At 43.9% G+C, this 13,052-nt stretch overlaps 1 protein-coding gene across 10 annotated transcripts; it reads right to left on the bottom strand.

The window, feature by feature from the left end:
* Window positions 1–335: 335 nt before the first annotated feature.
* On the bottom strand, window positions 336–12,893 carry LOC100278200 (putative disease resistance protein RGA4). 10 transcript variants are annotated; one of them, XM_020552397.3, is made up of 4 exons: window positions 12,686–12,855; window positions 5,662–6,680; window positions 4,394–5,265; window positions 785–3,591 (listed from the first exon to the last, which is right to left on the bottom strand). In XM_020552397.3, exons 3-4 carry the CDS (start codon window positions 4,849–4,851, stop codon window positions 2,415–2,417), a joined length of 1,635 nt encoding a protein of 544 aa, XP_020407986.1. In that variant the 5' UTR covers window positions 4,852–5,265; window positions 5,662–6,680; window positions 12,686–12,855; the 3' UTR covers window positions 785–2,414. The 10 variants fall into 10 exon arrangements, 4 of the variants coding, with proteins under 4 accessions (XP_020407986.1, XP_035823026.1, XP_035823027.1 ...); XR_002268937.3 differs by lacking the exons at window positions 785–3,591; window positions 4,394–5,265 and adding exons at window positions 7,194–10,440; window positions 11,169–12,397 and having other exon boundaries at window positions 6,212–6,743; window positions 12,686–12,864; XR_004857642.1 differs by lacking the exons at window positions 4,394–5,265; window positions 5,662–6,680; window positions 12,686–12,855 and adding an exon at window positions 11,169–12,679 and having other exon boundaries at window positions 336–1,087; window positions 1,197–3,591.
* Window positions 12,894–13,052: the final 159 nt, after the last annotated feature.

Genomic DNA, 13,052 nt, shown 5'->3' with positions numbered 1-13,052 from the left:
CAATGGTTTAATTTGGAAGTTTAGTTGTACCTAGTGCGTATCACGTAGACGTGGGGGTCAGAATGGACTGGATTGTGTCCCGTTTCGTGGTCACTTGGGGTTAAAGAAACGCTGGAAACTTTATTTGAAAGGTTAGCTCCTCCTACCCCCAACAGAATGTCCGCTAGAAAAAAAAAATGATCTGCTACGTACTAGGACTAGTAAAAAAACGGTTTCTAGAGTTGGCTCATCTTTTATTTTCTCTTAGCTATGGTGTTGATTGTATAAGCATGTGACAGACTTGTTGGGCAGTAGACCCTAGCACAGCAAGCGAAAGATTTTGCCACAATCTATGGTTACAAACCAAACATATACTTTTTTTTTCTCAACCATTTGTCCTACATTTTTTCTTAATCCCTCGAAAGCTCCTATCAATCAATCCCTCAAAAAGATAGAGAGGAGCAAGTGACATTTTCTCCCTGACCCTGTATCCACCTCCTTCTGTCACTGGCATCGGGGTCCCCATGAAACGATGCCGCTGTCGCCACGCCGGCTCCGCGGCGTTGCGCATCGCCACCACCATCACGTTGTCGTTGTTCCGGGGGTACAACGAGACCAACTCTGTTCCAAACCAAACCATATACTATACTCCATCAACCTGGTGGGCTGGTGGTGGAGGAGATGCTGACGACCATCATATGGGCTGGCATCGTGGTTGGACTGGTCTGGAGACCTTACTGCTAGGCTGGTATCGTTGTTGGGCTCGCTCCACATAACTGCATGGACTAGCACTCACAACATAGAGTGCATAAAAATAAACACGACACCCAATAGACAGGCTATAAACCTCAAAACGCAATCCTGTTCATAAAACTCCAATGAAAATAAGAAGAAAAAAAAATTTGCATAGACGCGGCGTCGATCCGTTTCCTGGTCTTGAACCCTCCGAAAAATGTCTCCAAAACCTAAAGCAATGGGTCGCCCGAAACAGAAACTGCAAATAGTTACCAACCTTGAAAAGCTGTGGAAAGCTAGACATCTCTAGGTGCCAGAAGCTGCAGGAATTGGAGGCAACTGTCGTCGGCAGCAGGTATTCCAAATCACATAACTGCATGTTTTGCGTTTCAGAGAAGGGTGACAAAAGAGGCTCCAATTAAGGAATGAAGAAGACTAGGATTATATAAGGCATAGGATCATGAACCAATAAGGCACCGTACCATATTGTATTGTACAACCAATTAATAAGGATCATTTTTCTTTCTGCTTTGATGTTCGGCTCTGTCTCCCTGCTACCGTAATTGTAAGCTCACGAAGAGATGAGTATTCCTGTCGTCCTCCTGCCCGCGCACTGGGCAAGCACGACAGGTTTTTGCAACGAGACAGACGGAGGATTTCCAGTGATGACAGGTATTGAGTGCATCCAGCTGCCCTGACATGAACCGTAGTATCTATTACCCTGAGGGACGAGGGAAGATTGACAACCCGTGACAGTGTTGTATCCTTAGAGATTCTAGAGATGACAACAACCCGTGACATCCTATCACATCCATACTCTTAAGAGCATAGCAGGGGAGGAGTTGAATACCTCCTCTACCAGACTTTCACACCCCGATATCTCTAGAGACTCTAGATGGGGCAAAAGCAACTGGCTGGCTCATTCCTCATGTTGCCTGCTCAGGACCATTCTTAACCCGAGGGAATATTGCATGTCTTTCTTCAGTTTAAAGGGCAGCAGCCTCCCATCTCTCAAAGCTACGCAAACCTTGCAATACGAGAATATTCAGTTCTGGAAATGCAGAGCGCGCCACTGTATGATCTCCACCACAATATGCTTCTCCCAGCATCGATGCTTCTGGTAGAGCTGCTAGATTTTTACAGCTGTCAATTTCCAATAACTCAAGCTGAGGAAATGCTACTGCACATCCATGCACTGCCTCACAAAATCCTTCAAAAACGTCAAGATCAAGTAGCTTAAGATCCTTCAGTTTTCCAAACGTGGAGGATGTACACCTGCTACATAGGAACTGCAAATTTTCCAATCTTTTCAAATGAAGGACTTGCAGTTCTGCTAGCTGACACATTGGTGGAAGCCGGTCTACTTTACTACAATCGGACAACCGAAGGTCGATCGAGTATGTTTTTCAACATACCCATCCAAGATGGAAAACTGGTGCCTTGGTAGTAATGTATTCCTAGAGCCAGGAGTCCATCATGAGCTTCAAGGCCCTCTAGCACCTCATGACACTGTAGTCCCTCCTCCTTACCACTTGTCCACTCTAGTGACAGTTGTCTCAGTTCCTTCTTATTCTTAAGGTTGGCTGCTCCTGCACTCCTCCTCCCTACAGGAACATTTTCAAGCTGCTTTAGCATTAACGAACCACCGATATTTAATTCCTTCAGCTCTCCAAGACTACTACAACTCAAGCCACTTCCCACTACAAACCATGTAATTGTTCGAAGTGAGGCGATTTGTCCAAGCTCTGGAGGCATGCCCTCCAACCTTGTGCACCCATCTGTGTACAGATGACGAAAAGTGTCTGAAGATTATAAAGGACGCTAATGTCATCTGGAAGTTCTTTGATGACACTGTCCTTGATATCAAGAAACCTAAGGTGGCACTGATGCTTTGGTTTTATTGTTAAATGAAACCCAATTCCTGGCACAGAAAGTACTCGCAAAGAACTATATCTTGATAAATGTTGCACACCGGCAGCTTCACTAGACCCATCAAACATAAATGTTTGGATAGGCCGAGACATTTTCCTCATAGAACCATATAAATAACCATGAATCTCTTTACCTATCCAATTTTGAATAAGTATGTGGCGGGCAGCACTTGGAAGCAACTCACTATTTTTAATCAATTCCCTTGTTATACAGACACATTCCTTTTCCGAAACAGACAGTGCAAGATCATGCATGAGGTCATGAATCTTCAAAAAAGTTGTAGAATTGTACCCCATCCAACTTCGCTCCTCATACTGGAAAAATGACCTCGAGACCAGCTCATTGACAATCCTTTTACCTACGGTTTCAGCAGGTACCTTTTTTTGATCTGAGATAAAACCATTGGCCATCCATAGTTGGATAAGCTTGTCCATATCAATCTGATAATCCTTTGGATACAGAGCACAAAAGGCAAAACATTGCTGCATGTCAATTGGTAGGTCATTATAACTAAGCTTGAGTATAGGCATAATTCCAGTCTTATCGTCGCATATTGTGCTTGGTTGTAACACAGCCTCCCATTCTTCCTTAGTGGTCTTGTCACGCAGTACAGACCCAATTGCTTTTGCTGCCAATGGAGACCCCACACATCTCTCAACGATTCGATCAACCAACTCAACTAAATCATCTGGCTTGCTCCTCTGCAATCCGAATGCTCTTGTTTCTATAATTTCTTGTATGTATTCCTTGCCCAAGATTGCCACTTCATGGTAATGATTTGTCCATGAGCTGTCAACTACAGCACCCATAAACTCGGCTACTTGTTTTTCACGTGTTGTCACTAATACGGCGCCATAGACATCTTGTGTAAGAAACGCCTTGATCTTTCTCCACTTGTCAAAGTTAATATCCTTTTCCCAGACGTCATCCAATACAAGAAGGTACCTGATAATGTTTTTTCATTAGTACATTTCTATCTGGATGGCCCTAAAGCAAGCATATAGCCTATACATTACAAATTGCTCCCTCCAATCCAATTTAAGTCACACTAGCTTTGTATTAAGTCGATCATATTTCTCTAGCTTCAATGACTTTTATGAAAATATATATTAACATATACAAAATACCTAACAGATTTACTCAACTGACATATTGCAAGGTGTGTGGCACTCAACTCAAAGAGAGCTAGTGGTCATTTGCATATATAATAGTGTTTGTTGCCTGGTTACCAGAAATGTTTGACTGCATCAGCTTTTGTGTTTATGCTATATATGTAGTCTATAGCAGAATATAATACGATCTTTTTCTGTGGGCAGATCATGGCATGGTCTGAGAGGAGATGAAAGTAGTTATGCAGACTACAGACCACTTCAGCAGAATTAAGTTAGAGCTAATGTTATGTTTGGAAGGGAGTTGACCTGTATACTTCTCTGTCAACATAATTCAAGCTTCCATTTTGGAACCATGTTGTACTTTTACGTGATTCCGTACTTGTAGAACACAGTAGGAAATATATCTTACATGTGAATGCCAAAAGCATGAGTGCGGTAATTAAAGCCACATTTAGTTATGTTCTAATTTAATTTTAGAGCTCGCACATAAACTTGTAGTAAATATCAGCAAAGAAGTCCATTAGGTACACACAATATGACACGATGTAATGAGTGTTTAGTAAATAATGAAATAAAAACATCATACAAGGCAAAGAAAGTAAAGTTACTAATAACTAATAAGCTCCAGCCAATACCTCTTTCCGTTAAGATGTTCTTGAAGCTTCTTCACTGCTTCCTCGAGGTCTCTCTCTGAGGCATTACATATCTTGTTGGCAAGATTAAGGACACTAAAATCATCTGACACACATACCCATTTTCGTAGATGGAAGTACTCCTTGACCTGAGGGTCGTTGTGGATGAGCTGAGCGAGGGTGGTCTTGCCTAGTCCTCCCATTCCAACAATGGGAACGACCATAAGATCACCACCGACAACACGACCATTGGCATTGACCAATATGTTAACCATTTTGTTCCTCTCATCATGTCTAGACCTGGCAACAATATCTTCATGATCATCAATGAGGAAATCCATCTCACGCAACTCCAACGATGCCGCAGTCGCCTTGGGCTCAAGCTTGTTGAATTCAAAGGTTTTCATTTCTTCCATAAGGTCCTTGAAGGTGTCAACAATCCTGCGAAGCCTATAGCCCATCCTACTACGGAATGCAACACGATTGTGCGTAAGAGTTTTACCCTGTCCATAACGCCAAGCTCGGTGATGTGCCCATTCTCCTTGGCCCGGCGGCGGAGCACCTCGTACTCGAAGTCATCAAAGACCTCGTGTGCCTTGTACGCTGCCGTCTTGACCTGCTCGAGCCATTCCTGCACACCGCGGCGAGGCCCCTGCTTCTCAGCATCAACGATGACCGCTTCGATGGCTTCCAACCTGAGCTTGAGGGTGTCATAGTTCTTCTCCATGCCCTCCATCACCTTGTACTGGTCGGTGAGAAGGCTGACAACCTTCTTCTTCAACAGGGAAACCACTGGGGCGACCACCAGGCTGGTCGCTAGTTCAGCCATTGGAGCAAGGACTCAGCAGAGCTTTGGAGCGTTGGGTGGAGTGGGGCTGGAGTGGAGAAGATAGAAGAGAATGTAAATCGCTTTGGAGGAAAGCACAGCAGGGCATCTTTGGTTTGCTTTACTCAAAGAAAAGAAAAGGCAGTGCATCTGTTTCTTAATATCTTATCGCTGGTGGAATAAATGTACTCTCTGCTATAGTGGCAAAAGAATAAACTGCAGTTGCAGCACAACGAAGGCATCTAAAAGATTGAAGTATCTATATATTCTTTCCTTCATGAACAGAACTGTATATGTATAGTGCTACACAGCACAGTGAACATGCTGCAAGTACTGTGTGCACACTGTGTCAACCACACAAGAGAGAGAGAAACAAAAACCTGACTAAGCAACTAATGCGACGCAGTCCATGTCAAGCAAAGTCATACATCCAAAGTTAACGTACTTATCTGTCTTCATTTATTCTCTGTCGGCCATTGTGAAGGTGGTTGACAGGTTGTGTGGTCTTATATCTGTCTCCACTTATTATGTCTCCGTCAGGACAGCCCACCTCTTCACCTGCCAGCCAGATGATAAACTCGATGATGAGGAAATGAGTTGGGATTGTAGAAAAAGTAGGACCTAGGTAGCACATGAACACAAATTTAAGGATGTATTTGTCATTTTAAATCTTAATACTTTCTTTGTTTCAGAAAGAATATAATTCTGGGTTTTACACGGGCTGGACTTTTTAAGTTATAGTTAAACTTATACAAAATGGTATCAATATTTATATCTCTAAATAAATGTATGCATATATATATATATATATATATATATATATATATATATATATATTACAGTTAATATAATATCTACTTTGCATCATAAATTCTAGGTATTTATCGATTTGGTCGAACTTTACATTGCTGGACTCATGTAAAAGTGAGAATTACTATTTTTTTGGGCAAAGCAAGTAATTTTATTAAATTTGGGTACAATTCTAGGCTGTTTGGTAGTTAGCATAGCATGATATAGATAACACACACACACACCCGCCCCTAATTAATCTCTCTTTGTTACGTGAAACCATTTCGAAAATGTAGTCACATGGACTGCCCAGCGCGCACCAACCACTAGTAGTACACTACAGCACAGCACTAATTTTGTGGGTAAAGAGGAAATTAAAGGCTCGGATCATCCCTGTACTCGAGCGAGTTGCCACAGCAATCCATGCGTTTCCTTCCTTCCTCATGATTCGCTCCGACAGCAAAACCGGAAGCATTGGCATCCATCTCCAAGAACTTGGCCGTTGCTTTCTTTCCATAAAAACATCTAGCAGACGAGGTGATCCGTATTGATCAATAATGTTTGCTTCTTGAGTTGTAATTTGGGTGGTTATCCCAGAGAGAGACCTCCTTGTGGCCCTGTCCGGTTGTTATGTGTCGCTTCTTTCTTCTATGATGTTCGGATTCGCCTGAGCCCCTGCAGATGAGGTTCTCGTCACTGTCATGGCGAAGGCGACACTTGTGGAAAGCAATCTGTCAACTAATTAAAAGAACCAATCAATTAAATCTCGGTAAAAAAGTTTACACAATCTGTCAATTAATTAAAAGAACCAATCAATTAAATGTCAATAAAACTTCATAGATAAACTAATTCAGTCCAACTTTGCTTCCAAAGTTGTCGACAGCGTGTATATCCTACAATGCAACTCATGGCGTGGAAAACAGATAGCCAGTCAGTCAGTCCAGTCCAGTCCATGCATATATGAAAACTCTGTTGAATGCCCAACATAGGGAATTAACAAGCATGCTGGAGAGAATTACAAGATTTATGCATGCGCGCGCGCGCACACATACACACCCACGCACGCGCACACCCACCCCCCACCCCCGCACGGCCGCACGCACGCACGCACGCGCACACACACACACATACACACATACATACATACACACATACATACACACACAGGACAGAAATATTGGTGCATACCTTCATCATGACGACAGAAATCTAGATGTGTAGTATACAAGAGGTCGGTCACTGTCCAGTCGCTGCTGCAGAACCATGGTTTTTAAAGCGGTAAGGCGCTCCAAGGCGTTGGACCACCGCCTAGACGCCTAGGCGGCGCCTAGGCGACGCCTAGGCGAGGTAGGCGGGCAAGGCGCCTAGGCGTCAGACCACCGCCCGGACGCCTAGGCGTCGCCTAGGCGACGCCTTAAAAACAGTGTGCAGAACTGAAGGCAGCGATTTTCTACTTGGGCACTTCCCAACTGTAAGGTGACGAAGAGATGAGTATTCCTGTGGTCCTGCCCGCGCGCAGGGCAAGGATGCCAGGCTTTCGCAACCACGCAGATCGAGGCTTTCCAGTGATGGGAGATCTACGATGCATGTTTCTAGTGATCGCAACTCCGGGCAGTCGACAATTAGTAAGTTATTCAGTGCATCCAGCTGCCCTGACATGAATCGTAGTTTGGAGCAATTTCGAATATCTATTTTCCTGAGGGACGAGGGAAGATTGACAACCTCTGACAACCCGTGACAGTCCCATATCCTTAGAGATTCTAGAGATGACAACAACCCGTGACAGTCCCATATTGCTAGAGATGATGGAAGGAGCTTATCCGATGGTGACAGCTTCTCCTCAACAGGTGCGGATGCCATCACGGCATCGCTACTACTGGCCTCTTCATTCAACTGTTGCTTTCCGTATAGGGACTCAAGCTTAGGACATCCTATCACATCCATCCTCTTGAGAACAGGGGAGGAATTGAATACCTCTGCTAGACATTGACACCCCTCAATCAGCAGAGACTCTAGATGGGGCAAAAGCTGGCTCCTTCCTGAAGTTGCCTGGTCAGGACCATTCGCCGTTGCGTATCCAATTAGGTTATTGCACCCGGCAATCCGTAGCCTCCGCAAAGAAATCAAACTTTGGAATGCTTTCTCCGGCCAGTAGACAAGATCATCACATCCGGTAATTTCCAGATCTTGCAGCTGCCCAAAGCAAACCCACCACAGTGCTAGTGCACGTGGTTGGAAGAACAAAATGCAGCTCCATAGTTGCATACTTACCACAGACGGAGGCTGGTCCCATCTCTCCTTACCATCCTCCAGCTTGACACCCTCCAAAAACAAAGTGGACAATGAAGTCACACATTTGATCCCTCCAAGAGAGATTTGTTCATTTGATTCACGCAAGACCAGTTCTTTGAGCTTCGGTGCCCAAGGTAGAGTTGTTAACTTTGGGCATTTCCTGATAACAACAACCTCAACCACAGGAAATAGTGCATGTCCTTCAATTTCAGGGGCAGCCTCCCATCTCTCAAAGATACACAAATCTTCCAATATGAGCCTCTTCAGTTCTGGAAATGCTGAGCGGGCCACTGTATAATCTCCACTGCAATATGCTTCTCCCAGCACCGATGCATCTGGTAGAGCTACTAGATTTCCACAACCCTTAATGTTCAATTTCTCAAGCCGAGGAAATGCTACTGCACCTCCATCCACTGCCTCACAAATTCCTTCAAAAACGTCAAGACCAACTAGCTTAAGATCCTTAAGCTTTCCAAATGTAGACGATGTACAGCTGCTACACAAGAACCGCAAATTTCCCAATCTTTTCAAATGAAGGAGTTGCAGTTCTGCTAGCTGACACAGTGGTGGAAGCTGCTCTGCTTTCCTACAATTGGACAACCGAAGCTCGACCATGTTTTTCAACATACCCAACCAAGACGGAAAACTGGTGCCTTTGTAGTAATATATTTCTAGGGCCAGCAATCCATCATGAGTTTCAAGGCTCTCTAGCACCTCATGACACTGTTGTTCCTCCTCCTTACCACTTGTCCATTCTAGTGACAGCTGTCTCAATTCCTTCTTATTCTCAAGGCTGGCTGCTTTTGCATTTCTTCTCCCTGGCACATTTTCGAGCTTCTTTAGTATTAACGAACCTCCAATATTTAAATCCTTTAGCTCTGCAAGACTACTACAACTCAAGCCACTTCCCACTACGAACCATGTAATTGTTCGAAGCGAGGTGATTTGTCCAAGCTCTGGAGGCATGCACTCCAACCTCGTGCACCCATCTGTGTACAGATGCCGAAGGGCACTCATGTGCTTCATTTGCTCAGGAAGTCTAATGAGACTGCTGCATCCAGAAAGATTAAGTGTTTGAAGATTATAAAGGATGCTAATGTCATCTGGAAGTTCTTTGATGGTACTGTCTGTGATATCAAGGAACCTAAGGTGGTACTGATGCCTTGGTTTTACTGGCAAATGACCCCATGACTGTGCCACAGAAAGTACTCGCAAAGAATTATATCTTGATAAATGTTGTACAACGACATCTTCACAAGGCCCATCAAACATCAATGTTTGAATAGGTCGAGACATTTTCCTCATAGAAGCAAATAAATAACCATGTACCTCTTCCTCTATCGATGTTGGAAAAAGTATGTGGCGGGCAGCACTTGGAAGCAACTCCCTATTTGTGATGAATTCATCTGTTATACAGAAACAGTCCTTTTCAGAAACAGACAGTGCAACATCATGCATGAGGTCATGAATCTTCAAAAATCTTGTAGAAATGTACCCAATCCTACTTTGCTCCTCATACTGGAAAAATGACCTTGAGACCATCTCATTGACAATCCATCTACCTACGGTTTCAGCGGGTACCTTTTTTCTATCTGAGATAAAACCATTGGCCATCCATAGTTGGATAAGGTTGTCCATACCAATCTCATAATCCTTTGGATACAGAGCACAAAAGGCAAAACATTGCTTCATGTCAATTGGCAAGTCATTATAACTAAGCTTGAGTATAGGCAAAATTCCAGTCTCATCGTCGCATATGGTGCTTCGTTGTAACACATCCTCCCATTCTTCATTAGTGGTCTTGTTACGCAGTACAGACCCTATTGCTTTTGCTGCCAATGGAGACCCCACACATCTCTCAGCAATCAAACCAGCCAACTTAACTAAATAATCTGACTTGCTCTTCGGCAAACTGAATGCCCTTGTTTCAATAATTTCTTGTATGTACTCCTTGCCCAAAATTGTCACTTCATGGTAATTATTTGTCCATGAGTTGTCAACTACAGTACCCATCAACTGGGCTATTTGTTTTTCACGTGTCGTCACTAATACGGCGCAACCGATACCTTGTATAAGACATGCCTTCAGCTTTCTCCACTTGTCAATATCCCTATTCCAGACGTCATCCAATACAAGAAGGTACCTGTTAATATTTTTTTCATTAGTACCTTTCTATCCAGATGGCCCTAAAGCAAGCATATAGACTATACATTGCAAGTTGCTCCCTGGATTCCAATTTATAAGTCATAATAGCTTTGTATTAAGTCGTATTTCTCTAACTTTAATAACTTTTATAGAAATATTAAAATCCACAATACAAAACAGGTTCACTTAAATGACATATTGCAAGGTGTGTGGCACTCAACTTGAAGAGAGCTTGTGGTTATTTGCATATATAATAGTGTTCTTGCTGGGTCACCAGAAATGTTTTGAGTTTGTCAGCTTTTGTGTTTATGTTATATATCTATATATAGTCTATAGCAGAATATAATGCAAGTCTTTTTTTTGTGGGCAGATCATGACGTGTTCTGAGAGGAGCACAAAATTCAGTTAGAGATAGTGCTATAATTCAAACTTCCATTTTGGAACCATGTTGTACTTTTACGAGATTGCAGACTTGTAGAACACAGTAGGGAATATATCTTACATGTGATTGCCAAGAACAGGAGTGGGATAATTAAAGCCACCTTTAATTATGTCCTACTTTAATTTTACACCTCACACATGAACTTGTACTAAATATTAGCAAAGAAGTCCATTAGGTACACACATTACAACACGATGTACTGAATGTTTAGTAAATAATAATATAAAAACATCATTGAAGGCAAGGAAGTTGAGTTAGTAATAACTAATAAGCTCCAACGATACCTCTTTCCCTTAAGATGTTCCTGTAGCTTCTTTAGGGCATCCTCAAGGATTGTCTCTGACACATTACATATCTTGTTGGAAAGATTACGGAGATTGAAATCATCTGACACACATACCCACTTTAGTAGATGGAAGTGCTCCTTGACCTGAGGGTCGTTGTAGATGAGCTGAGCGAGTGTGGTCTTGCCTAGTCCTCCCATTCCAACAATGGGAACGACCATAAGATCACCATCGGTAACATGACCATTGACCAATAAGTTAACAATTTTCTTCCTCTCATCATGTCTAGACCTGGCAACAATATTTTCAGGATCAACGATAATAGAATCTGTCTCACGCCACTCCTTCCATGTCGTTGTTGCCTCGGGCTCAAGCTTGTTGAATCCAAAGGTGTTCATTTCTTCCACAAGGTCCTTGAAGGTGTCAACAATCCTGCGAAGCCTGTAGCTCATCCTGATATGGAATGCAACACGGTTGTGGGTAGGGAAAAGTTTTACCCTTGCCATAATGGCAAGCTTGGCGATGTGCCCATTTTTCTTGGCTCGACGGCGGAGCGCCTCGTACTCGAAGTCGTCAAAGACCTCATTCGCCTCGTACGCTGTCGTCTTGAGCTGCTCGAGCCATTTCTCCACGCCGCGGCGAGACGTCTGCCTCTCGGCGTCAGCGATAACTTCTTGGATGGCAGGCAGCCAGCGCATGAGGGTCTTGTGGTGCTTCTCCATGCCCTCCATCACGTTGTACTGGTTGAGGAGAGAGCTGGACACCTTCTCCTTCAACATGGACAGCAGTGGGGCAACCACCAGGCTGGCTGCAAGTTCAGCCATTGGAGCGAGCACTCGGCAGAGCTCAGTATGGATCAAGAACGCACGCTCAGTATGGAGTGGAGCGGGAGTGGATATGACAGAAGAGAATGGTCTAAGGATAAAGCACTTTGGAGGAAAACAGAACTGTCTATGTATAGTAGTACAGGCTGCAAGTACTGTATGCCGATTGCCTCAGCCACGCAGTCCATGTCAAGCAATGTCATCCCCCGCGTCCATCGAAGGTGGTTGTATGGTGTATATCTCTGTCTTCACTAATTTTCTGTCTCCGTCGGTAAAGCAGGGCATCTTTGACATAAAATGCTCTACGACAAGTCACCCCTTTGCCTCCCAGATGATAATCCAGAAGAGGAGGAAGAAATGAGTTGGGATTCGAGAAAAAGTAGGGGCCTTGAGTGCCGCTGCAAACTGCAAAGTCATCCCCGCGTCCAAAAGATGTTACCAATTCTCAATAACCAAAGAGCTGCAAAGAACTAAGAGAGTCGCTCCATCATCATAAGTACATTTCTTAAATTTGGTGGAATAATTTTATTTCTTATGTTAGTAATAACTAATAACTATGAGGAGTGATGTTGTGATGAATTAACTCATTCCATTCCACAAACCAAACAAATGAGAAGTGATAATATAATAGACTAGCTTATTCTTCAAACCAAATACCTATAAGCGATTTGAGGGATACTCATCTCTGCTCACCGTTCATGCCATGAGGCCGCCGCCAAATCCGCGCCGCGCGCACCGCCCGGGGCTCTTCCTGCGTGGAATCAAAGACCGCCGAGAGCACCACGGCAGGCCTCCTCGATGGACCGGCGAAGAGGGCCACCGTAGCACCGCGCGGCATCGAGTCTGTGCGGCCGGGCTGAAGCAAGAGTCAGTTTCTGTCCTCACGTCCTTGGACTAGGGTTTGGTTTTCACAAGTTGGGCCGTTGATGGGCTTTTGAGGGTAGGCGGTTCGAGTCGTTTGCTTGCATGGGCCGTCTCGTTTCTGTTACAAGGGCCACAGTAGTGGCTGGTGGTCGATCGCATCGCATCCTGTCTGGGTCTCGTCTCACTCTGTTCTTTG

This window comes from Zea mays, chromosome 4 (assembly GCF_902167145.1).
Source record: "Zea mays cultivar B73 chromosome 4, Zm-B73-REFERENCE-NAM-5.0, whole genome shotgun sequence".
In the NCBI taxonomy this organism is placed as follows: domain Eukaryota; kingdom Viridiplantae; phylum Streptophyta; class Magnoliopsida; order Poales; family Poaceae; genus Zea; species Zea mays.
The sequence above is the reverse complement of the archived record's forward strand: the minus strand, read 5'-3'. Positions and strand labels throughout refer to the sequence as shown.

Excerpts from the sequence above, each read along its gene's own strand:
- LOC100278200 (XM_020552396.2), bottom strand. The coding sequence starts at position 11,992 with ATGGCTGAACTTGCAGCCAGCCTGGTGGTTGCCCCACTGCTGTCCATG. Across the intron at positions 10,441-11,168 it reads GAACATCTTAAGGGAAAGAG|GTACCTTCTTGTATTGGATG; the intron begins GTATCGTTGGAG and ends AAATATTAACAG.